The sequence below is a fragment of the Cyprinodon variegatus genome, unplaced genomic scaffold, assembly GCF_000732505.1.
Source record: "Cyprinodon variegatus isolate N-32 unplaced genomic scaffold, C_variegatus-1.0 Scaffold514, whole genome shotgun sequence".
Taxonomy (NCBI): Eukaryota; Metazoa; Chordata; class Actinopteri; order Cyprinodontiformes; family Cyprinodontidae; genus Cyprinodon; species Cyprinodon variegatus.
In genome coordinates, this window is record NW_015150967.1 from 581,982 (window position 1) to 609,386 (window position 27,405).

General features: G+C 37.9%; 1 protein-coding gene across 1 annotated transcript in view; it reads left to right on the top strand.

The window, feature by feature from the left end:
- dchs2 (dachsous cadherin-related 2) overlaps positions 1-26,349 on the top strand; it is a 31,626-nt gene extending 5,277 nt beyond the window's left edge. Inside the window, exons 2-20 of the mRNA XM_015390802.1 lie at positions 275-466; positions 567-798; positions 3,691-3,927; positions 6,505-7,533; positions 7,618-7,805; positions 8,348-8,447; positions 8,525-8,697; positions 9,760-10,603; positions 11,332-11,571; positions 13,407-13,541; positions 14,369-14,578; positions 15,009-15,869; positions 15,952-16,065; positions 17,109-17,320; positions 17,406-17,557; positions 18,591-18,721; positions 18,832-19,118; positions 19,671-19,812; positions 22,250-26,349. Coding sequence (XP_015246288.1) covers positions 275-466; positions 567-798; positions 3,691-3,927; positions 6,505-7,533; positions 7,618-7,805; positions 8,348-8,447; positions 8,525-8,697; positions 9,760-10,603; positions 11,332-11,571; positions 13,407-13,541; positions 14,369-14,578; positions 15,009-15,869; positions 15,952-16,065; positions 17,109-17,320; positions 17,406-17,557; positions 18,591-18,721; positions 18,832-19,118; positions 19,671-19,812; positions 22,250-24,855 — 8,085 coding nt within the window. The 3' untranslated portion in view covers positions 24,856-26,349. The remainder of the gene's footprint in view (positions 1-274; positions 467-566; positions 799-3,690; positions 3,928-6,504; positions 7,534-7,617; positions 7,806-8,347; positions 8,448-8,524; positions 8,698-9,759; positions 10,604-11,331; positions 11,572-13,406; positions 13,542-14,368; positions 14,579-15,008; positions 15,870-15,951; positions 16,066-17,108; positions 17,321-17,405; positions 17,558-18,590; positions 18,722-18,831; positions 19,119-19,670; positions 19,813-22,249) is intronic.
- Positions 26,350-27,405: the final 1,056 nt, after the last annotated feature.

The window sequence follows — 27,405 nt, forward strand, 5'->3', positions numbered from 1 at the left end:
TTGGGAGGCTCAGACTTCCTCTCCCAAGCCACTTGGGCCAGTTCCTCCAGGGGAACCCCAAGGCGCTCCCAGGCCAGCTGAGAAACATAGCCCCTCCAGCGTGTTCTGGGTCTCCCCCTGGGCCTCCTCCTGGTGAGACGTGCCTTGAACACCTCACCAGGGAGAAGTCCAGGAGGAGTTAAGTGGACCCACACAAATATATTTTATATAAATAGTAAGTAGTCAGAAAAATATATGAATAAACAACAGACGATTTTGCTTGCCTTTGTGTTAGGTTGTGGCTACTGACGAAGATAGCCCTGAGTTTGGTGCTCTACTCTACTCTTTGTCTGATGGCTTTGACAGCCAGGAAAAACATCCTGTGTTCCACATCCATCCACACTCAGGAGAGCTGTGTGTGTCCAAGGACATTGATAGAGATATTGGGCCAGCTTTCCATGACATTCTGATCAAAGCAGAAGATCCAGTAAGTTGACTTTACACTATAATCATGAGATGATATATAAGCTTTCTTTAATTTTTAATGATCAGTTTCCTCATAACTGCTTTTTCGCTCTCTCATTTAGGGAGGTCTAAGTGCTCAGACATATGTGCACATTGAAATACAAGATTTAAACGACAACCCTCCAGTGTTCAGCCCTGAAGAGTACACCGTGAGCGTCAGCAGCCATGCACCACCTGGTACCGAAATTCTTAACGTTATTGCTACAGACCGAGACTCCGGGAGGTTTGGCCAGATAACCTACAAAATTAAACCAGGAGACATGTCTAGTTTATTCACACTGGATTATCAAACAGGTAGGGTATATTAATGCTGTTTAAGAACAAATTGTATCTCTGCAGATGTTTTGGCCCATTGGTTAGAAACATGTAAATTGAGCCCTACTGTAGGTAATGTAGTTCATATTATCCCCACCATAAATACCTAAGTGGCTTTATATTGGTAAACCTTTGCTACTAAGTGTAATCCATCTTTCTACCACTTGAATTGACTTTATCCCTTTAAGACCGCTCATAGAACCTGTGTCCCCAACTGGTTTTGCTAACATGTATTTAGTATTAAGTGAGTGCCATACAAGAAGCCTAGGGCCTAGGCTCATCCACCTAAGGGAAAAACCTTATGTAGCCTGTGTGCTGATGTTAGCTGGGTTATTTAACTTTCAGCTTTTCGTTCTTTTTTTATTTAAAAATGCTGTTGTTGGAACTACAAGGCATAATACCTGTTTTTATGTCAAGTCCTACAAAAATCCACAAGAACATAACTTTTGTTGGTCTTGTGAAACCATTACAACAAAAGAAAAGAAAAATAAAATTGCATCAGGCTCAGAAAAAAATCATTTGGAGGAAACTGCAGATCTCAATGTCAAAATGGTCTTCCAGTGACAGTGGAATGACAATGGAAACTCATAATTAAAATTGGTGGTTGTAGTAGATTTTGTTTAAAAATCTGGAAATGTCTTTTTATAAAATATTCTCTTCCTACTCTGTTGGTCATGTACTTCAGAGAGTTTAATGTACACTTTAAAAATTTCTTGACATCGTTTGCGTTCATCATCTTTACTACATGATCAATTTTTTCTTGGGCTTGCTTTTTACTATTTATTGTTTTACTAATCTTAAGCAGTGTCCCATGATTTAACAACATAATGGTTATGCAGTCTTCTACTTGAACCCAAGAAACCTGTAGGTCGTTTTTCTAATAGCATTTTTGGTTCCTGAGCATCACTACTATAATATTGGAGTATGGATGTTTTTGTGACCAAGCATCTCTTGGTCTCTGTATGCATTACCGCATACTGTGCTCTGTGGCACAGTATGCGGTAATGCTAAGGTATTCAGGCTATTTAGACTATGTAGAAACCGAATAAAACTAGAGATGAAACCAAAATTATTAAGAGAGGGAAATAATATATAAGTTTCAGAAAAAATGTATTTTATACATTGTGTGAGAATCATAGTATTCGGTGTGAGGATTTCATAATTTACTATATTTCAAATGACCAACACTCATTGGAATTTTTGTTCTGTGTCTCAGAAGGATCATAGTAAACTCTTTTATATTAGACAGTGTGGTTGGATGCAAGAGTTCACTGTGCAGCTGGACAGTCATTCGGTTTGAACTTATGTAGTCTTTGCTGTTGTGATCTTGGGCAAGACACTTCACCTGCATTTCCTACAAATGCTGGTCAGAGGGCTCCATGGCGCCTCTTTACGGCAGCCTTGCTTCCGTCAGTGAGCCCCAGGGCAACTGTGGCTACAGTGTAGCCTGCCACTATAAGTGTGTTAATGGGGGAATGACAATCTAATTAAAGTGCTTTGTACTCCCCTGATATAGAAAGGTGCTATATAAGGGCAGACCATAACTGTTTCTATACAAGTTGAAAACAGATGCAACTTTTAAGTTGTTTAGCTATTAGTTTTCCTTACTGGATTGTATTCTGCCTTGTAGTCGCCTGTAAATATATTTGAGCTCACATAATTAGCTGGCTCCTTTTGTTGCTTAACCACTCAGAGCCTCTGCAGCAGTCTTACCAAAATGTGGACGTGCCTCAAAGACGAGATGGAACCAGAACTAATGGACTCTGAATCTCTTTTTTTTTGTCTTGTGATGTTGTTTGTATGAATGAATTAATCTCTACTTAGAGACTTTGACTCGGCTGAGGGGCTTAAATATGCTTTAGGGTTACAAGTAAAATTGGAAAAAGATATACATGCTTTGATTTTGATTTTATTATTCCATATGTTTTTTCTCCAAACTGTTAAAAAAAAGGATACACATATTTTTATTTGGTCATCAGACTGGTTAATATTTAATTCAAGACTTTTTCTTTTCTTAGCCTTGAATTAACAAGCTAGGATTTTTAGCATCTATTTTGTTTTGTTTGCTTATTGCTTGTAAAAACAGCTTTAATTGAATAGATGCCTTTAGTGTGCTTTTCACTTATTTTCACTAAATGCAGTTCTGGCAATGATTAAACTGTTACTCAATTATGACTGTCTTAGTTTTATAACATATTGGATAGAAACTTGTTATGTTTACTCGATGATTTGATGTTGTTTATTGTGCATTTTGATTACATTTTAAAGGTGTTTAAAAATAAATTTTCTCACTTAAGAGTTGGTACAGCTTTTGTTGTGAATATTGTGTTTATGCTTCTTTTTATGATAGGATTTAAACATTAGTCTGCATGGCTTTTAAATTTGATTTTTCACATAGATTCACTTGTTTTAAGTAACCAACTTGGGTGGCAGTTGTTTTCAGGGATAAACACCAAGTTAACTGATCTAAACCCCCATGATAAGATTCCAAGTGTCACTACTCAGCAGGGGTGGAGCACCAAGATTAGAAGCTTTGGATTACAGCAAGTGTTAAACCAGATTTGTCCACAACTGCTGTACAACTCCGAAAAAAAACATAAAATTTCTAGAATGAAAATAAATATGGTATTATCTTGTGCTAAATAGGCTTTTAAGCAACTGAAAATGAATCCTTTTCCCGAACCTATAGCAGTTGTTTTCACTGCAGTTTTTTTTTTTTTTTTTCAAATTAAAGAATTAAAAACAACACTGAAATCAATTTATGTTAAGTCCATATGTTTTTTTCAGATTTCCAGTTATAGTAATTTTGAAAATAAAAATCAAACCTCCAACAACAAATAAATCAGATTTTTATTCTTTATTCTATTACAGGGATGCTCTTTTTGAACACTTCTCTGACTTACTTGGGTGCAGCCAGCATGAAGCTCCTCATAACAGCACAGGATGAAGGTGGCTTAACTTCAGCCAAACCTGCAGAAGTCACTATCAATGTTCTGCAAAGTGCTCAGGCTCCAGCTGTGTTTCAGAGGCTGCGCTACACATTTACAGTTCCTGAAGATGCACCAGTGGGAACATCTGTGGGAACTGTGAAGGCCAGTAACCCAACCGGTGAGTGCATCTTTACCTAAATTACAAACAACAAAACAGACGGTAAATTTTCATAATCAGGTAGAGTAACTCAAATTTCACTTGGAACAGACATTCTGGATGACAGAATTGAATTGCCTGTAGAGTTATTTCCTTCACCAATCTGACACTGCTGGTATACAGTAAATACAACAGACATGGTCAGTATCTACCACAAGCCAAGCACAACCGCTTTGTCATTAAAAAGGTTTTTTGAGACAGTATGTTTTAAATGTGCATACCAGCACTATCATAGGTGCAAACCTATTAAAGAAGCAGTAAACAATAATTCCTTATGTTTGACAGAAGAAACTTAAATAAGTGATGTGAAGAACTACCGATATCTTCATAGATGGAATATGGTATGACATTCACACACTATCTCTCTGCGCTCGACTGCAGTCTCATGTTTACCATCCAGTGCAGGCCATACATTCATGTAAGTCCATGTGACTAGCTTCTCCTGATAGCCCCTCCCTGCTCAGAGAGAACAGCATAGCATGGGGTTAATATAGCGTAGAAATGTTGAAAGTTGAAGTTTTCTTGCTCACAGCATTATAAAGTTATTAGTTACTTTACTTCTTCACTAGACATGTTCCTCCAAAAGTTAATGCTGTTTTGCTGTGTATTTCCAAATATGCACATACAACATGACAGGTAAGAAGTTGGGGGGTCAGGGCTGAGATACCGCTGGAGTGGAGATAGAGAGAGGCATTGCTTGTCACACATTTTGTTTTGGTCTACAGACTCTGAGAGGAGACACACAAACTTCTCTACCTAGACACTTCCACCAGGTCTTCTGTTGTTGGTGGAAGAATTATACTGTATATTTTATTATACAGCATTTATTGGTCCTTAAGAAATTTAAGGCTACCCATGTTTTGAGTATAATTTCCTGATGGTTTCTCAGCAGCTATTGCTGAGCGTTCGCAGTTAAATAGCTACCCCCACTAGACAGTCATTTAAGGCTGGCTAATGAACTCAAAGACTAACTCTTCAGTTCAAAATGAAAACAGCAGGGGTGGGCCAACATTAAGCTCTTTGCTTGTTTCAGTGGCTTGTATTCCGTGTTGAGGTGCAACATGGACACTGAGGAGATTATTGGGATTATTGGAATCTTCTGACCTTTAATGTAATTAATGTACTGTGTGTCTGTGTATAAGTGTGGATGGGTGTGGATGTGGGTGTGTGTGTGTGTGCACCTGTGTACAACAGCTAGATATCTATTTGACCTTTGAAATGTACACTCTCTGTCTCTTAACAATATTACCTGAAAGAAACGCTGTCAGATTGACACCAATCAGAAATCTCTGCATTGTTTGTGGGGCTTTTGTGGCATTTTCTCATGATAATATAAAGTTTTCATGATACATTTAAATATTGCCATTTGTTGATGATCTCTAAATGAAAACATACAGGTGTGCAGCTGTGGCTCACAAAATAGGCTAAATCTTAAAGTTAATTAGTAATAGTTAGTAATAGTTAACAATATATGGCCTATAAAAGTCATACATTGAGTGAACGAACACCATACTGACCAGAACAGAACTTCTTATGTATTATGATCATAGAAACACAAATAAACCTGGAAAGTTATCCCTAAAACATTATGACTACAGTAGTAGCAGTTATGTCTTCAGCAGGGCACCTGTTAGTGGAGGAGATAGATTTTTAGCCAATATCTTGTCCACAAAGTTGATGTGTTAGATGTAAAGAAAATGGGTAAATCCACGGATCTAAGCAAGTTGTACAACGGCCAAAGCACGATGGCTGGATGGCAACTGGTTAGGTGTATCTCTGGTACTGCTGCCAAGCCTTATACAGGCCCAAAAGTACTGAAGGCTGGCCCTTTAAGACTGATCCAAAAGATGAGCTACTGTACAGGTGCTAATAGAAATGTTTCAAAATAAGTGCATGACAATTTGTTCCTTATGTGGCTGCATTTGCCTTTTATGTTGTCATTGTGGGCATGCAATCATATTGTTAATTCTAACTATTGTATTTTGGTAGAGTTGTAGGGGTAAGGAATTGCAGGTGTGTTAGTTTAAATCCATGACTAGATTTAATAATTAAAGGCAGCCATAAACTATAGGATAAAACCAAAAACTTTTGGCATACGGTTCTCTGTAAAAAATAATATTTTTTATTTATAAGTTGCTTCAAAGCAGTCTAGATCACCAGGCTTTTAACTGTTTTTTCAAAGTCTTTTTGCACTTGGATTTCTTTTTTTTATTTACTTTCTCATTAGTTGTACTTGATTTAGTTATACTTTTTACAATTATCTTATTTGAACAAATTGTGTCTTTGTGACAGTCTGTTTGTAAAGAAACCTTCAAAAACCTTTTTGCACACTTTTTAAAACCCAAATGAAACCCTTAATTTCCTAGGTGCCTTTTTATACTTGTTACTAGATCAGAGATTAGTGGCATGAGAAGAACTGTAAATAAATTTGTTGGATAAACTGATCTATCATTGTTTGTGATTGTTGATCAAAATACTGTAAAAGGGACTAAATAAAAAAAGTACATATTTTAAAACCTTTTTTGTTTGTTTTTACAGATGCTGCAGAGTCTGTTTCTTACCGAATCTCTTCCGGGGACCCTCACCATTGGTTTTCTGTACATCCAAAGTCGGGTATTATCAGTACCATTAAACCTCTTGACCATGAGTCTCAGCAATATGCCTTGCTCTTTCTTCAGTCATATACTGACAAATCTCCAATTTACGGCACTACCCAAGTCAACATTACCATTAACGATGTCAATGACAATGCCCCGGTGTTCCCTAAACGAAGAGATGCCATCATGGTGTCTCTTACTACTCGGCCTGGGACAGTGCTGTTTATTGCTCATGCACATGACTATGACAGTGGTACCAACGCTGTGGTAAAGTATCATCTAAAAAATAGCAGAAGCGAAGTGTTCTCCATTGACCTCAACCTTGGAACACTTAGACTTAATAAGAATTTGCAAGTCAGCCGTCAAAAAAGCTACAACCTAGATATTGTGGCTGAGGATGAAGGAGATCCTCCTCTGAGCTCTACATTTGCCCTCACAGTCAACATTGACCAAACAGCTGCAGATGAAAGCCTGGCCTTTGAAACTCTGGTCTACCAGGTGGAGATAGGCGAAGGCTATCGCAAAGACTCTCGCATCATCCAGGTGAGGGCGCACCGCACTCGAGGATCTCGCTCTTCACACTCAGACCTCACTTACTCCTTAGAAGCAGAAGCTGGGTCCCCTCCCCCTCCTTTTCGCATTCACCCAAAGACAGGATGGTTGTATCTCTCCAGCAATCTAGACTATGAAACAGAGTCAAGATATTGCTTTCATGTGTTGTCCACCTACACAGAGGCCTCATTGGCAAATATCACGGCAACAGCAACTGTGATTGCACTGGTACTAGACATCAATGACAATCCCCCTGTGTTTGTTAGCGATGTTTACCACTTCACTGTATCAGAGGGGACATCTCCACAAGGCTTAGTGGGAACAGTCAGGGCCAAGGATGAGGACTCTGGGAAAAACAGCCAACTGTCATACATCCTTCTGTCAGATGGCAAATACTTCCGCATTAATAGTAAAACAGGTAAACAAAAGTTTAATTACCAACGCCATGTTGTACTTCCATGACACCTCTCTCCACTAACCACTATTCTCTCATCCCTTATAGGTGAAATCATCAACTGGGTGGCACTGGACCGGGAGCAGCACAGCCAGCACAGCCTGACGGTGATGGTGACAGATCAGGGTCACCCTCGTCTCAATGCCACCGCCAGCATTCATGTCCTGGTCACTGATATCAACGACAACTCTCCACAGTTTAATCATCTGCCTTCAAGCAAAGAGCTAAACATTCCTGTAAGAAGTTCTTGTTGACAAAAATATGAACTGCCATAGTTTATTTCTATATTTCAATTAATTCATTTGGCACGTGCCTTCTTTATTTCTTTTATTACTTATGGTCTTAATCAAACTACTAATGATCTTGTTATAACATTTCCTTTTGATTTACTTTTAATGTAGGGCAACGTACTTCAGAGCTCTTTTATCTGTTAGCACCGTACACATTTAACAATAATAACTAGTTTTATCCTCTAATATTTTATTTTATTGAGTTTACCAGTATTTTGGATATAATTATAAATTATTTGAGTCTTACTTGTTTATGTGTACTAAAAATCATTTGTATTTCCTATTTTCTCAGCCTCTAATATTAATACTAATTATTTGATTGTCCATTAAATTAAAGTTCTTTTAAAGTCCATCCTTTGGTAATGTCTTCAAGGTCCTTTATAGTTGTAAAGAAAAAGCGGAAATTCGCTTACTGGGGAGAATGACCTTATGATGCATTTATTGAATTAAAATGATTGTATTCAGTTTTAATATGGTCTTCTTTGCAGATATGGGCCGGCATACCTGCAGGATTCTTAGTGGCCAATATGTTTGCCAAAGACTTGGATGCTGGAGAGAACGGAACAGTTACTCATACACTAGTAATCCGTGAGTTGTATATGTGTTCCCTTACCTTAAATACCGTCACTAAGGACCTGAATGTTATTGTCTTCTACTGCTCTTAGTTGGATCGGAGGAAGAAGATTCTCTCAAACACTTTGAGATTGACGGTAAAAGTGGAGACATAAGAACTACGCAGTTTTTCAGTCAGGGAACTGAACCCTTTTACACACTGAAAATAACTGCCAGGGACGGCGGAGCCCCATCTCTGGAGGATACTGCTGTGGTTCATATACAGGTAACATCCATTCATCAAGGTTTAGATTTTTGGTTATGGCTATTTTCAGTACCTTGCAAATTGTCTGTCAGATTGTGTTAAGTTACAACCAGATGATTTTATGCAGGTTCTATTTGACAGACACACACTTAGTAGTAATTATTTAAAAGTGAACGTTAGGCATGTTGTTTAAATATTTCTGACATCTCTAGTGGGCAAGTCAAGTGTCTTTGATAAGGGAAAAGAAAGAAATGACCCCTTTACAGTCCCACAGTGGGAAAATGTGTCCTCTGCTTTCAACTCAGCCTTTGCAGTCTGTTGTTTTCCCTTTCCTGTTATTTCCATAGCAGCTAAATAAGATCTGATAAGCGACATTTAGGATTTAGGTCTGGACTGAAAGCTGATCATTCTAGCATGATAGTATATTTGATACAAAAAATTTCCATTGCAGCTCTTATTGTAGGTTTAAGGTCACTGTCCTGCTGGAAGTTGAACTACTGAGACATTTTCTTCAAGGAAAATGCTCTGCTTTTAACTACATCCATCTCACAATCAACTAATTTAGTCAACATAATGTTACAACCATGTTTTTAAGTAGGAGTTCTGTGGTGTGGCGTTTTGCATAATCTGTACAGAATTACTTCTACATGTTCTCTGTCTCTCCTGTGAGCTTTCTTGTAAATTATCAACAAGACTTTTCATTCTCAGCTGCATTCACACTGAGTCTTGAATCTCAAATGCACTTAGTTACACTAAATTTTAGTATGGATGTTGAGAGTAAAGAGGGTTTAACACAGACTAACCTCATTTTGTAGATTTTTGGGTCTTAAAAACCTTTTTTAAAATCATCAGTAAATATTCAGTTTTTTGTCTACAACTCAGTTTTTTAGACAAAGAAATCTAGAATATTTTATGCTGGTGTTTTACAAAAAAGCAAACTAAATCAATTAACATATACTGTACAAAATACGAAAGGAGCAAGTTTAGGAAAAAGTAATTGTTTTCTTTTAAGTTTTCATGTTTTTTTTATTATGTTTTGCTCGCTAGAAAAAAATGTATTTTATTTGTGCTTTTTTCTTGTAGGTTTATGGATTGGAGGATCAGCATGGTCGCTTAGAGCACCAAGCACTGAGGTATTTCTCAGTGAGGGAGGACGCCGAGCCTGGAACTGTCATTGGATCTGTTAGTGTTTCAGATAAAAGCGGATTTCAGTACACCATCACAGAGGGAGATGGGAGTATTCACTTTGGAATAGACAGCACGTCTGGGGATGTCTTCGTCAACCAGCCGCTGGATTATGAGTCTGCCAGACAGTACTTCCTGGTGGTTCGAGCTGAAGATGTCGGCCCATCTGTTAGTGTAAATGCCTCAGTGTTGGTGAGCGTGGTGGTGGAGGACGTGAACGACAACACACCTTGGTTCCCTGATAAACTCCTGATGTTTGGTCTGAGGGAAGATGCAGCAGTGGGATTTCTGGCCTTTGCTTTCCATGCCAGAGATGCTGATGGGACTTTCCCAAACAGTGACCTTCGTTACACTCTGACCTTTGACCCCGAAGTCAGTGGGTCACCCCCACACTTCCCTTTTCAAATTAACCCATATACAGGCGCAATGACAGTTGCAGCACCTTTAGACCGCGAGAGCACTCCGACTTTTGTTTTCACAGTAACCGCCACAGACCAGGCAGAGGCAATAGAGGAGCGTAAACAGACATCAGTGACGGTTCAGCTCTTCCTGCTGGATGTAAATGATAACCGGCCTGTGTTCGTGTCCACTGACTCAGTCCAGCTGATGGAGGATACAGAGGTGGGGAGTTTGCTTCACCATTTTCTGGCTGTAGATGGTGATCAAGGTGAAAACGGAATGGTCTCCTACTCCATAATGGCTGGAAACAAGAGAAGGTTCTTCACACTGGAGGAGAAAACTGGTTTGTTTGTTTTTGGTCAAAGCAATTATTTAAAAGAAGGAATGACTTAGATGGACCCAAGTGGTAGAATTATTGTGATAAATAGATATTTATGCTTGAAGAAAAAACAGAAAATACTTGAGACTGGGATGTAGGTTTGACTTTAATTTACGGGTCCGTGAACTGAGCATTTTAATAATGTCAAAACCAGGAATCTGTAGAACCTGATTGAGTGCTGAGGAGGCAATTGCACCTTATCTGATTAAGGTGTTTTGAACCAAGGACATGTCTAAATGTAGCTGGACATTAGTCAAAACACACAGTTAGAGCAACAATAGAACGGTTTACATCAAAACATAGTCATGTGTTAGAATAGACTAGTCGAAGTCAAACCTAAACAGACTTTACAGGCTGTAGCAAGAATGGCTCATTATTGTTAACAGATTATCTCCATCTAATCTGAGTTATATACATTTTTAAAATGAAAATGTATAAAAAAAAACAGAATTAACAATAGCTGAAAGGTTACTTTCTAAAATCTGCATGTTATATGCAGTTAATTATAGTCCTACAAATGCTGACTTTAGATATTACCCTTCTTTTAAACAGACCCTATAGAATAAAGTTTTTTTAGTTGTGTTTTAATTCTTCTGAATGAAAACATATGAATACTTTGCAAAATTATGACTTTACTCCCTAAATATTATCACTCCTACAGGGTTTTAACTTGTTTTTCTTATTATCTTTAGGCCTCTTGTTTCTCTCTGCTCCTTTGGACTATGAGACGCAGCGTTTCCACCGTCTAATTGTCAGGGCTTCTGATCAGGGCATCCCGTCTTTGTCCTCCACCCAGACTCTGACAGTGGAGGTGAGAGATGTTAATGATCAGCCCCCAGTCTTCAGTCAGGCCACCTATATTACCAGTGTGGTGGAAAATAAAGACCCTGGGGAGCCTGTATTCAGAGTTTCAGCCTCTGATATGGATTCAGGTAATGATTATAACATATTGATATAAAGTTTTCTCTTTGTAAACTATTAATATTTCACTAATAGTTCTCCAATCTTGCTGCTGGACATTAGTGACAATTTTGACATAAATTTGACATAAGTCCATTCAACCAGGGAAAATTGAGGATCATTTAATGATCTCACTATTGCAGGATGTTATTGCCTATGAACGTTATATTTCTAACAGGGCCAGATTTATTACTTTTTCTTTTAAGTATATTTTATATGTGAATAGAATTTTTAAACAAGGTTATGTCCAGGTTTAGAGCCAGTGTGGCAGTATAGAATTGTGTATGTGAATAAAAAACAAATCAGCACACTTGAGATTATTTTAAACTGTTTACTTGCAGAAATGTCCAAAGAAAGAAAAATGTTTCCCATTTTAATTCCTATTTACTTTCATTGGTGTCAGAAAAAATAAAAGGAGAAATACATTTTCTTGAGGAAATTACCCAGTTTGGTTTTCAATTTAGGAATCTAATTTCATTTTTTCTACTTGTAAAACTGTCATCCACAGTTTTTTTAGTATTTAAACCTGAAGTTTAGTAAACGATATAATAGCAGAAATACAAATCCTTAAACGTCTAATATGTACAGTTTTTTCTCATGTACTTTGTTAAAAGAGAATAGTTTATTCACATATCAAACATATATATTATAATTAATATTTTAATACATGTATCATTCCAAAGCGGATGTTAAAAAGTTTTCTGAATGGAAATTGCAGTACTTCTGGAAGGTCGCTAGATGGCAGCAGCTGCTTGGTAACCTGAAGCCTTACAGCCAAAAGTTTAGATTGACTCATAACACTCAAAAATCTAATCCCCTCTAACATATTAGTAGCTTAACACATATATTTTACTATTTTTATTCTGTTTAGTATTTTAAAATGTTATAAAGTTTTCTATTATGGTATTAAGTCGGATTGACTAATCAGCATAAAAGCATTTTAGTAATGGTTTGCTTAATTTTAAGTATTTCTTTTTAAGTTGAAATTTATCAAGAGATTTCTCTATATGTCCTTTAATCAGGTTAACTTTCAACACCAACGCTTATTTTACACCGTATTAATCTAATTCACATTTACTTTATTTTTAGTCGTTTTTTCAGCGCTTCAGTCCAGTTTATTTGAACATGTTGTGAAGCCATTCTCCAGATTCCCATTCTGTCTCATCACTTTGACAGTTGGAGTCTTTTTAAATGTTGAAGTTGGAGGTTGTGCAGCAGAGGGTTCAGAAGGTGGGGAGGGGTTGACTTGAACTAACATTCCTGTGAGTGAGAATTGTCCAAGAACAGCAAGCACACTGCTCCTCTGGGAGACCCCAAAGGTCCTCTCTCATGATGATTGCTGTAATCCAAACCATCTGTGCCAATAGGAGCTGTTTTTTTTTTTCACGTGTCTCCGCAGATTCACTCTGCCCAAAGTTCTGGCTAACCTCCCACAACCTTATTTGATTATTGATGCCTGTGATGGTCTCCTAAGTCTCTGCACCATGTCTGATGTCTGAAGCAGTTCTACACAGACAGACCCCTCTTCACTATTTAAGTTTAGGTTAACCCTAATTAAATATAATTATTCTATTGCAGTGTTAAGCAACTATATAAACAAAAAGAAAGTAAATGAGAGAAAAAGCTGCGAAAATTTTTAAAGAAAACGTCTGCAAGATCTTTGATTTTAAGAAAGAGCTGCTTTAGAATAAAACATACTTGAGGTCTCTACAAGGGATAAGACACACAAGCATCTTGATTGATTTAAGCCATTCATCGGTCTATTGCTAAAGACAAAGCTGTTTAAAATCCTGTATCCTTCATCCAGAAGACAATGCTGTGGTGTGGTATAGTCTCCTGCCAGGCCCTGGCTACGAGTTCTTTAGCATCAACCCACATACCGGTCTGATCACCACTACGTCCCACCTTGACAGAGAAAAGGAGCAACATTTTATCCTCAGAGGTACAGCACTCTACTCTTTTCAAACACTGAGGAGCTTATCTTAAAGATTCGAGAAGAAGAGAGTTAGCCCTTTGCCTGAGAATCAACACTGCTCATGAGTAAAGTTCTTTGACTGAAATGTTACTATTACGTTATGCGTGCATTATCCTTTAAATGATGTGTTACTGTCAACGTGTTTGTATCTGTTTCTCATTTTTAACCCCTTTTCATACCACAGTAAAGACGCCCCTCTACAAGAGGGTAAACCGATGCTACAGGCTGGTTTATAATAAAGGAACTTTAAAGGTGTTGAACTGTATACTGTAGATCCAGCCATGGCCAACTACACCACAGAACCTCCAGCCTCTTGTTTGCTTTTAGTCTCATGTGGGTTCAAGTGGTAATTACCTTCACCCCATCCAGAGGTTGTTAGAGATTTAAAAACGTTTTCAGATGTTTTATAACAATATTTGTACAGTCACCAGTAGGATGAACAATTAAATCCAATAATAAAATCTAATGACAGGAAACACTAAATGTGCTGAAGTTGTGCCAAAATCACACAGGAATTTTTGTCGGGAAATACCAAAATGTATGGTGACAATTATCTCAGCAGGAAAAATATTCAGAGAAAAAGTTATTTTAGGCTATGAAAAGCTGTCCTGATACATATTTTTTGCTATTGTTTCCATAAATTCTGTTAAAGATAAACACTTAATATCTTGGTTGGCAAAGACAAACAGTATTTTACACTGAATACCAAGTTGAACATTCTGTCAGTTGTTTGGTGAACTGTTAAAGTTTCCCTTGTAAAAAAGTGTGTGTTAATTTATTCTTCCTGTCTGCAGTCCAGGCTCGTGACAGCGGCCCTCGCCCTCTGTCAGGGATGGCAACGGTCCTGTGTTCAGTCCTGGATGAGAACGACAACCCTCCAGAGTTCATGCAGCCAATGTTCCAGATCAGCTTGCCAGAAAATCTTTCTCCTGGAGTTATACATGCAGCTCTCGCCTCTGACCCAGATCACGGAGAGAATGGCACCATACATTACTCTATTTTAGGTAGCAAACACACATGTTTCAACTTGATCATAAAGCTGATAATAATACTGTACTGTTAGTTTTTATGAATAAAAGGAGTGGGTTTTATTGTACCATTTGTACATACCAGAGACTTAACTAAGCAAATTTTGAAGCAAAACACCAAGAGCTCAGGAGAAAACATATGTGAACATCAATATCAAGTTTTTGCACAGCTTTCAATTGGATAAAGTTCAGCTTTGACCAGCTCACTCTACCGCATTACCACTACTTTGATATAAGCCATTCCACTGTATCCTTCACTTTTTGTCTAAGGTTGTTGGAAAGCAGCACCTACTTCTCATCATAAAATGTTTTCTGGCTGTGAAAAGTTTTTCCTAAAGAATTGTGCTGTATTTAGCTCCTATATATATATATATATATGTGTATTTTTTTTTTTTTTTTTTTTTAGGTGAGGACTACAGGGATAGATTTACCATCAACAGTAAAACTGGTGAGGTTAGCACCCTGCAGGTTCTGGATCGGGAAGAAATGCAGAACTACACTCTTACCATTCAGGCTCAAGATTCAGGTCCCACACCTCTCAGCTCAACCACACAGCTTCACCTTGTTCTTCTGGACCAGAATGACAATGTCCCCTCCTTCAGTTATGAGAACTATCATGCCGTAATCAGTGAGGGTTTACCATCAGGAGCTGAGGTCCTGCAGCTCAGCGCCTTCGATCCTGATGAGGGGCCCAATGGGGATGTGACCTTCACCTTGACAGAGGACAACAGCCATGGGGCCTTTTCAGTGGACCCCTTTACTGGCATTGTTCGCACTACGAGGTCCTTGGACAGAGAAAACCAGGATCAATACACCCTCAAAGCTATGGCCACAGACGCCTCTTCGCAAGGCCCATTGAGCTCTGTGGCATCCCTGAAAATTCATGTGCAAGATGTGAATGACAACATGCCAGTCTGTGACCAGAACCCAATTAACACATGGATTTCTACTAGGACTCAACCAAATGAGGCAGTGACGACAGTGATAGCAACAGATGCTGACCAGGGTGAAAATGGGACGATTCATTTTAGTTTATCTGAAGAGGAAAATCTGTTTGACATCAACACTGATTCAGGAGAGATTTCACTGAGAAGGCGAGTAAGAGAAGGATTCTCTGGAAGAAAGCTGCAGGTCCTGGTCTCAGACCGAGGGCATCCCTCTCTGACCACCACCTGCCTGGTTCTGGTTCATCTGAAAGGAGATCATGAAGGACTTCAGTTCACAAACAAAGTGTACAATGCTACTGTCAAAGAGAACAGCAGAGCAGGTACCTTTTATCCCCTCTGGTGCCCAAACTTTTCTATAAATATCAAAGAAAACTAAAAAATTTTAACCTTCTGCTGCTTAAGGTACTTGGATTGCAAAGGTGGAGGCCAGTGACGACACCAACAGCAGACAAAGAATAAAATACACAATATTTAGTGGCAACGAGAATGGAATATTCTCCATAAATCATTACACAGGTAACAAACACATTCAAATCTTGCTTTTAAACCTTTTTCATCTTTCAAAGCTGCTGTTGTTGCTTTTATTCTAATTAACTTTAAATAACATCTGTTCATACTGTTTTACATTTTTGAAACATTTTGTCCGATTACACTTGTAAATCTAGGTGTAGTTCGTAAGGTAATCAAACACATTCCTGTTAATACTTTTCCACGATTGAGGAAAATGGATTCACGGTTTCAACATTTTCTTTTTTTTAAAAGTCAGGAAAATATTAAGGGTTTGTATCCAACAGTTTTGCATATGTTTGGCCAAATCTTCTCTGCAAAACTCCCTAAGTTGGAGTAAGTGGAGGGTGCTTGTGAATGTTAGAATTCAAACATTCCCCCTGAGTTTTCATTGGAATTGGAACCTGGATCATTTTAACACATGAATATCAGTTACAACTGTGGGTGTATCTTTAGGTAGTCGTTCTGTTGGTAAAACACCTCCTAGTCACAAATCTTTGCCAGCCTCTACCGGTTTGTCTTCTGGACATTAAGCTTCACCATCTCACCATTGCCTCAAACCAGCTTTGTTGAAGAAAAGTTTTCCCATTGTATGAAACTGCCACAATCATATATCATTGTGTCCATTGTTAGTTCAAGCTTCAGATGCAGTGTTTAGAATTACTCTATGCATAGGATTTCAAATGCATCTTCCTCCTCATGTTTAGATGTAGCAAACTATAAAAAAGCCCCTAATGGCCTTCATTCAATGATAGATTTTCTAATGCCCATTTTCATTAAGGCCAATATCTCGCCCATTTAAACATTTAAAAGGTTTGGTTCTTAAACTGGTGATGGTTTTCTTTATTAATGCACTTAAATAGTCTGCACAGTTAAATACCACCATGTAACTACAGACAAAACAATGAATCTACATACATACAGTCTGTGGGTAACCCTACGTACTAAATAGATTTTTGGCAAGCTCTGAATTACTTTTTATTAATGCTTTTTTAATAGATTTTGTTTAAAGTGCAGCTTTTTGGTCATCGCTGTTTTTGTACCTGATTTAGGAGAGATCCGATTGCAGAAAGAAAACTCTCTGGACTTCGAAGTGAGCCCTCAGATTCAGCTGGTTGTTCTTGCCGAAACGGGACTGCACACAGCTCACTGCAGGGTCTTCATCACTCTGCTAGATGTCAATGATAACCCACCGCTCTTTGAACTCAGGAGCTACAGAACAGCTGTTTGGGAAGGTCAAGGGCGGAACACCTATGTCATGCAGGTAAGGACAAATCAGCCATCCTTTAGTTAGTTCCAGTAATGTTTGTTTGATTAGTCTTGTTTCATATTTCCTCAATTTAAACCAGGTATTTGCATCTGATGCTGACAGTGGTGAGAATGGAGAGATCGAGTACTCCATTGTGTCCGGCAACATTAATGAGGCTTTTATTTTGGACTCTCTAAGAGGCATCCTTGCCACCAACGTTCTGCTGGACCGTGAAATAACTCACTCTTACAAGTAAGCTGAAGTGGCATGAACTAGGTCAGAAATAACATTTTAGACATTAAAGCATGTGGTTTATTTTAAATGAATAAGAAATGAACAAATGTTGTGATCTACTCACACCACCATTTTCTCCACCTCAGGTATAGAATCATTATATATGTGCTAATTAAATATTTGGTCGGTAAAATATCAAAACAGAAATAACACATCTTGCCAGAAAATGTTAATTCAAGTGTATGAACCTATAGAAAGAAGACAAATTATTGACATGCAAATGAAGAAATATTACTAAAACATGCAAGAATCTGCTAAACCTTTCCTCCATTTAAGAAGAAAAATATCTCAGTATTGAATGTTAAAATAAGTATTAAATATTGGACTTTTATAGTTTGGAACTGCCTCTGTCTGTTTCATGTTTCTTTTCTCCTAAATATAAAATATACAATTTAAGAATCCCTTTTTGTACATTTGGAAGTAGGTACCAACATTATCCATACAAATATACTGTGTTTGCATACTTTGTAGAATGAAAATCTTAGTTACAGCTAAAAGTCTTTTTGGGTTTGTTTCTGACAACTATCCACATCTAGACACCAGAATTTTCATTTGTGCTTGTAAAATAACTCAGAATCAGCTAAAGGGAGTGTGCATGTACTTGGTTCAATCCCAAACGCCTGCACTCTGAGCAAAACCCTTAACCTACAATGCTCGCTGGGCACCGCACAATGGCAGACCACTGCTCCCCAAAGGGATGGGTCAAATGCAGAGAGTTAATTTTTCCATTGTGAGATCAATAAAGTTGTTTTCCTTTTCTTTTCCTTTCTTGATAGGAAAAGATAGATAGAGAGCTTTAGCTAACATACATTTTCAAGTTTAGGTTGGGTTCCAATCAATAAGGTCATATTTGTAGAAACCAAGACTTATAGTTATAGTTAATATATTATTTTGTCTTTATTGGATATAAAGACAAAAGTACTTTTGCAAAAACATGAACATAATGAACATAATCAAATCTTTACACATTTTTATTCCATTTTTATTCCAGGCTTATTCTGCAGGCGGTGGACAGGGGAAAGCCTCCTCTGAGTAGTACCACCACAGTCAGGGTCCAAGTGGTGGATGTTAATGACAACAGCCCTGCCATACCACCAATGGAGCCTGTGTATATATCAGAAAGTAGGCCTGATCTGTTTTCAGAACACCTGTTGTCAAATAGTTTAATGACAGAGTTGAAGCTATGACGAATCTGGATCCATCTTTAACAATAATGTTTATTTTCTCTTCAGATCTACCAGTAGGTTATGTGGTCACCCAGGTGTCTGTGAATGATGTTGACCTCAGCTCAACCATCACCTTCAGTTTTTCAGACAACAGTAGCACCAGCAATCCCTTCGCTATCGACCGCTACACAGGTGCTATCACGCTGACTCAACCTCTTGACTATGAGGTGGAGACGGACTATACTCTGACAGTGTGGGCGTCAGACTCGCTCCATGAGACAAGTGGAGAGGTTGCGGTTCGAGTGCTAGATGTCAATGACAATTCTCCGGTCTTCATACAGGTCTCCTATCAGGTATGAAAAAAGATTATAACAGGATTAACATAAGGTTCATGAAGTTAAGTTTTTATTCTGTTATGATACGTTATTACTAATCATTTTCACTTGCTAACAATAAATTGTGACTTAATGGCTCTTTAGTTAAACACAGAAAACTATAGATGTCAAAAATAAAATAATTTTTTGTTAATTTACAACTTTAACACACTCTCCATCTAGATATAACTCAACCATGCATGTCTTATTTACCTTTTCCAGTTTAAAAAAAAAAAAAAAACTCTAATTTCTAGCACCTGGATGCTGCTTGATTGCCTTGATTTTGTTGTTGTTGTTTTGTTGTTTGTTTGTTTTTTTACAACAGCTAAACTAGATTTAACTATTCTTTCTTTCACAGTGATTAAGTAATGACCCATTACTGTGTTTCATGTTGGAAATTTTGTTTTATTTCCTAGTTTTCCAATCTGGTAATGACCCAGGCTTTATAGTATTTGACAAACCTTAATTAGAAGCTGGAACATTTTATATTGACCGTTTTATTTTATTTCCGTTGTATATTTTCTGTTTCAGGTAGAGGTGTCAGAGCTGGCCTCAGAAGACACTTTAGTTGTGACCGTTGGTGCTGATGATAAAGACTCTGGTCTCAATGGCAAGATCAGCTACAGACTGCTTTCATCTCCTCTTAATGCCTTTTACATCCATCCAGACAATGGTAAACAATATATTGTATAACCGTAATTTCTGTTTTATAAGCATATAGATCTGTATAGATCTGTAACTTTTCGGCACTTGATTTGTCATATTTGTCTATACATTTAGTTTCTGACATTATGTCAATCTTTCTCAGTTGTGAGCAGCTTAGTATTCAACACCAATGGGTACACAAGCATATTATCTAGTGTGTGTATTTTCAGGTCTTTGCAAACTGTTAAACCAAAAACATTTAAGGGCCAAGAGCAGTTGTGGGGATAGACTATCTTAGAAAATCTAGCTTTGGTCTTATTCCACCTTTAAAAAAAATATGAAAAATACTAAAACCATCTATTTTTCTTCAGTTTGGCCTGTCTTTGTTTAGTAGAAAGAGGATTCATGCTACTATGTTTCTGCCCCGAGTTCATTGTGCAATGAAAATGATATGTATTAATTTAGGAAGAGGTCCATGAATAGAAATGTCCTTGAACAATAACTAAAAGTTTATGGTTACATCCATAAACCAAACACAGTCTTTTCTGTACCAGCAAACGTTTTGTTTTTCTGCATTCATGTGTTCCTCAGTGGAAGGTACTGCTCCATGAGGCATGTGTTCATCATGTACGGAAGTTTAAGTGGCAGTGAAGTGGAATAAGAAATGTTTCAGAGAAACTCTTTGATGCTCTCCCAGAAGAAAATTGCTTTTGCAGTCCGCACATGGTATTCATTTGGAAGGTTTTTCACAGGACATGAGGTTGCACTGCAATGACTTCTGCAATCTTGATGCAACTCCAGGAACGCAAAGCCATACATTCTCTTTTTTTCTTTGAAAGCAAAATAAACCCAGTGATAATCTACACATTTATTTAAATGCAGTGTTTTAAATCAACTGTTTTCAAAAATGTGTCCTTTTAGTCTCCGTTAGACTCTTTATAAGACTCTTACCAGTTACTTCTTCACAGTTTTATATAGCGAATGCTTAAAGTTTACTGAATTATCATGAGAATACATTTATGAACATCTACGTCTTATTAAATTAGGGATGCACTGTGGATATTATGATCTTCTCTGGCCAGTTCCAATCTGACTCATTTCGGCGTTTGTTGCTATCAAGTTTCAGTCCAATACTTTCTCTTGTATCCTACAGCGTTGTATAGGACCCATATGCGGCCAATCGGAAGGAGCTACATTGAATGCCAAAACGTTTCCAGTAATAAAGGTTGCTGAAAGGTTTCCAATAATGAGAACATATGTCAATGTCCAAATAAGAAAAACAACTAACAAAAAAACTGTAAATTATCAGGCTCAGAAACATCGCAAGGAGATTTATTAACAGAACCGGAGAACAGAGACAACTGACAACATTAAATGAGGAAAAATGCATTAAAAGAAGCAAATGGTAAAAATACAGGAACCACAATATGGGGAGAACAAAACATAGAGCATGTCTCAGTAAGAGAATGCTAAAAAGACAAACACAGAATAAGGAGTGACAAAGTGACTGAAAAGAGGAGGTAATAAATATATAAAATATAAGAGTTGACAGGCTACTGCAATTAAACAAGACCTAACAACAAACTATATTCATACGAACTCTTGTCTCTGACAACATATATTTGTGGAATTTCTAAAAACCCTTGGATCATTGTACTTTAAACATTCTCAGTGGTTTTCTTGGTTTATTGCTGGTTTTCAGAGATTTGCAGCCTAAAACTAAAGACTGCAACAGTTCATCGCTTAAAATAAAAAAATGAAAAAAAAGCTAACAAAGATAATTTGCAGTGGGGAATTATTGGTGGTAGTGCAGGCCTATTCCCTAAGGGGTACTACAAAATAATAATATTAATTAACCCAATAATAATAATTATTAGCTAAACGCTAAAATGTAATAACAATCTGCCACAAGCTTTCAGGTATTGTAGTGCAGAACTACAAATGCTAGCCAGAATTTGGTGAGAGATGTGACTTCCAAAGTTAGTATTGGCTTAATACTGCATTCTGCTGATAGTTATGGCGACAATCTAACAGGAAGTTACTACATGTCCTTCAATGAATGCAGACACTAAATGGGGAACAAGCAGTGTCAATAGATTGGCATTGTTTTGATGGTTTAAAAAAACGGGACTGCACCTAAAAAATGTCCTAAGCACAACAAAATCTTGTATAACAAGTGGAGGACAGGTTGAAACCTACCATATCCAAAGACATGATGGGGAAGGATTGAGACCCTTACAGAAATAACATTAATGATACAAACTTAAAAAGAAAATTTAAAATTTGAACTCAATCATCTTGTTATATCACATTTTTTTTTTTGATTTATCCTTTATTTAACAAGGTAATACCCATTGAGATTAAAAATCTCTTTTGAAAGGGAGACCTGGCCAAATTTATTGTGCAACAAGAAATTTAATAATCTGAATAACATCAGTCTGCCCTAACATATTCTGTTATTACAGGTTCCATTTTCACCAAGAGGCCCCTAAGGACCATTACAAACAGCAACCTGATCCATCTTCTGGTTGAAGCAAGAGATGGAGGCGATCCCATAAGATCCACAGTCACCTCTGTGGATCTGGTGATTCTAGACTCAAATGACCATCAGCCTTTGTTTCACCAGGATGTTTACACACTCACCATCCCTGAGGATACATCTCCAGAAACAACCCTGCTCACTCTTTCTGCACAAGACGAAGACTGGAGTCCAGGAAATTCCCATTTGGACTATGCCATAATCAGTGGAAATCAAGACAAACGATTCTGTTTAGAAGAGAAAATGATTACCATTGAAAATCAAATTAAAAAAGTAGGGAGGCTAGTTTTGTGTAAATCTCTAGACCGTGAAACAACTCAATATTATGAACTCACAGTAAGTGTTTCTGATCGAGGAATACCCCCCCAGAATAGTTCATCAATTGTTAAAGTGACTGTAACAGACTGCAATGACAATGCTCCTGTATTCTCCAGCACAGAGTACCATACACAAGTGAGTGAAAATGTCCTGATAGGAACCAGTTTGGTCCAGGTCAGCGCTTGGGATCCGGACCTGGGCATCAATGGCCTTGTGAATTATGAAATCATTTCTGGGAACAGTAAAGGCCACCTTAAGTTGGACCCCCAGTCTGGTATTTTAGTAGTCAACCACTCACTTGACTATGAGGAAGATTTGAAATATATCCTCACTATCAAGGCAACTGATGGGGACCAGACATCAGAAAACCATAATGTGGCTTTTACAGTTGTCTCGATAGAAGTTCTGGATGAGAATGACAACACCCCATACTTCATGTTCCCAACAGTTATATGTTCAGTGCAGGAAAACCTCCCAGCATTTACGCATACATGCTCTGTCCATGCTGTTGATAAGGACTCAGGTCCTTATGGCCAGCTGACCTATTCAATATTGTCCTCTTGCTTCATGGATTATGGCAGCAGAAGCCCAGAGAGGAAGGACGCCTTTACCATTGATGGCCTTACTGGCGACATTCTCACCAGACAAACTTTTGATTACGAACGTGAGACTGAATACTGCTTTGTAGTGGAGGCCAGAGACAAAGGTGACAAATCTGCAACGGTGAAAGTCCAAGTGGCAATAAAGGGAGTGGATGAATTTAGTCCCATTTTCACTCAAAAAAAGTACCACTTCCCTCTTCCAGAAAACACTGTGACTGGGGAGACAGTTGGTTACGTGATGGCAATGGACCATGATGGAGGGGTAGATGGGCTGGTAGAGTACTCGCTTTTGACGCCATCTCCATTTTTTTCAATTAACAAAACAATTGGAGCTATTTTTGTGTCTGGTCCTGTGTATCGCACACAAGCCAGCCATGCCAGCAAAGATATAGTGGAACTAGTTGTGTCTGCAGGTAGTCCCAAATTGGGTTCTAGAACCACAACTTGCCTGGTTTTTGTGAATATCTCCAGCTCAGCTGAAGCCCTAGTTGGGGTTCATTTTGATTCCCACATACTTAGTTTAAGTGTGTCACTTCTTCTTTTCCTTTTTGTTCTTGTCATCTTTGGAGGCATAGTTTTCAGATGCAATGTTAAAAAAGCCGCCCTGAAAAACGCTGGTGCCAGTACTGAGCAGTTTAACCATGGTACTGACTTATCCAGGGAATCCGACAGCCAGATGCAAAGTGTAATTTCCTTGGAGGAGTTAACACCACCTGTAGGTTTTGTTGCGAAGAGAGAAGTCTCTAACTCATACATGCAGTCAGATTCAAGTGGCCGTGGATCGGCAGAGGGTGAGACAGCTGAAGACCAGGAAATCAAGTGGATTAATGAGTTTCCCTGCTATAAAAAAGATGACTTGAACATGCAGAAACCTAAGACTCCCATATCAACCTTACCAGTTGACAATATCTCCTGCCACTCTATTGATGTAGGACCAGAATATATTTCATCTCTTAGTAAATGTTTATCCAAGGGCATAGCGAGCACAGAAAGTCTCCACCATTTCAAAGAGGAGGGAGGAGGGGAGGGATTGCTGCCTGCTGTTCTCAGGGTGAGAGATTTAGAAGAGTCCATGGGGGCAAAAGGGTATGCCCCCCTCTCCATGGCTCAAGTCTCTGCAGATTCCCTGACATCACTTGTCTGCCTTGAGGAGCCCCTTGATGGTAGCTACAGCTGGGATTTGCATTTAGACTGGGAACCCCGCTTTCAAACTCTTGCTGCTGTATTTTCTGATATTGGAATGCTCCCTGATGAGGAGCTTCAAGGAGGCCATGAGGACTTTGCTACAGAGTCAAGCTCTCTGATGTACCCACCACCTCTCATAACCGGAATTGCTCAGCCAGGCATTCGGACTGTTCCACCGAGGAAGCCTGGACGAGTGCCAACATTGATCAGGAAGCCTTCCTACCCCAAATATGCTTATTCTCCTTTAGCCAGGAACAGAGGATTTACCCCGTCAGCTATGACACCCACCTTTACCCCATCATTGTCCTCTCTCACCATAAGAACCCCTAGCTCTTCACCAGTTGTGTCAGACACAGGAGTGGGGGGTATCAGACTCGACTCAGGGCCCCATACTGCAAGTCTTTTAGAAGCTGAACTTCAAGTGTAGAGTACAAATCCAGTGCTCCACAGATCACTCGAAAAACTCTGGTGATGCACAGTCTGAGTTCCTGACATTTTAAATTGTGCCCGACTTTTCACTTAGTATTGTTCCGATGTCTGTTTTCTATGAAACCATTCTTAGAACAAAAGTTAATTTTATAAACCACACAACACTTTTATGCTGCAGTGAGCAAACCATAAGTAAGTTCCAGCTTGGAGTGTAAGCAGCTCAGTGGCACCTGGTCTGTCACAGCCTGATCCACACTTACTGCTGGTAAACATAGGCTATCTATCAGACTGCTCCGGACTGTCAATTCAAGTAGAATAAAGCATCGCACCACATTATCTGAACATAATAGTTTTTCTTTTTTCCACTACAGCTAAGACAGTATGTAACTATAGCATAACATTTATGCACCATTACTGCTTATATTGGCGCTCCTTTGCAGACAGCACATATCATCTGCATGTTACTTTAAAATCTCTGCTCCTTACTTTTAGTCTTAAAGTCACATAACTGTTATGGTTTAGGCCGCTACACTAAATGAGAGCTGAGCAGTTTGTTTGTACTCTCGAGTCAACAAGAACCAAAAAAGATTAGTTTTGCCTCTGATGAATATACTTAATAAGAACCTCAGCTGTCAAACTCATAGAATGTCCTATCCAAAGTAGCTTACAACCCGCCTGTGAAAAAACAACAGCAACACAGGGCCAGACTGGCCATTCTTTTCAGATTACTAAGAAGAGTAAAACAAATTGGTTTATATTATGTATTTAGAAGATGTATATTACAAATGTTCATATTTTCTCACCACCTCTACCAGTTGATCCTCAAACTATTGATCACAATTCCATAAAAGTTTAAAAAAACAATCCACTGGACTTGGTTTCCAAGATTTGAAGACGTTTCGCTACCTCTCCAGGAAGCTTGATCACAATAGTTTCCATGTATGGATTGCTGGACCTGAAATAAAGGAGTACATGTCTGACCTAAAAAAAATGGAGGGGGGTCATACCGGCTTTTTCTACATAACAACGCATATCCAGATAATGACCCATCACATAGTTGTTCTCACACAAGCTGTGATAAGGAAGTTCTGTCCAGGCAAGTCAAGATCAAGCAGCAAGAACCAACCGGACGGGGCTGCGAGAAAAAAAAAATGTAATTTTGTTCTTGCAGCTGTAAGATTAAGAAAAAACATCTTACTTATGATGTATAGAGCAGCTTTAAGTCTGGCCTAAATGCAGAGTTACTGAAGAAGGGCATTTAGTATATTACATCTTTGGTTGCTTTCATAACTGGCATCTTTAGTAAATATGAACTAATAACTTTAAATAGTCTGAAATAAAGCCTGTTTTGAATTACATTCTTTGAAAAGCTACAATTTTAACATGCCCAGATGGTTATGTTAAACAGTTAAAAGAATGTGCTGTGTAAACATTTACAAAATGAAACACTTTTTATTGCCATTCTGCAGTTGGTTTCAATGATAGGTTAAAGTTTTAACAACCAAAAAAAAACACCTTTTTTTATTGTGTTCTCTGAAAAAAAAATTAAAATACTATACAAAAAATCCAACACAATTAGGTCCAGGTGATTTTATTGTTTTATATCATAGGTCTATTTTGATGTTATACATGTATACAGTAGGGCAGTAAAGGAGTTTCAATGTTCTCAGAATAAACACAACAAAGTACACATTGTACAGATTTAAGAGAAAAATTATGTTGTTTGACTGTTCATAAAGTCCAGATTGTTTTGCTTCATGACTTCAGATGATCTGTTTTGCTTATCTGTTGATTCTGTGTGCTGATAAATGCACTTATTTTTTCTAACATTCTTTATCAATATCCAGCACTTTATGTAAAAATTGTATATATGTTTTGACTTTGAATATTAATACATTTGCTAAGAAATTTCCAATAAAGACACTCTAAAAAAAGTGTAATGTTTTGTTTTAATTACTTGTATTTATTTATATAAAATTTTTATCCTTGGTTGGCAGCACAACACTTCCAAATTAAGCAAAGTCAAACAAACAGGTTAGTTTAGATTGCGATTTTTTTTATAGAAATGTTGATGATTTTAATTAAGACAATTCTGTGACTAATTTTAAGACAATTTTCTTTTTAGCACTTGGCGTATGTAAATATTTTAAATCTAACATCACCAACCACAGCCCTACTGGGCCATTGACAGACATCTAAATCAAAGTAAAAATACTTAACATTTGCAGCTAAAAAACCCATATATTCTGTTTATACACTACCAGTGGTGTAGTCCAGCCTACCAGCGTATATGACATATTATCACTTTAATATCTCTTAGATTTACATATAACTACATACAAATGCATATTCTCCCCTGTTGCATCTTCTCGTTAATAATCATCATCTCTGTGCATTTTTATGTTCCTTAATGTCAAGTACTTTTTGTTATGAGATGCTTAGGGCTTTGTATTGCACTTTAGCAAACTGCAGTGATCGAGATCTTTTGCTAAACTGGCAACAAATAAGCCCTCTTCATTTAGTTTATATCTCCATAGTGCTACCAATG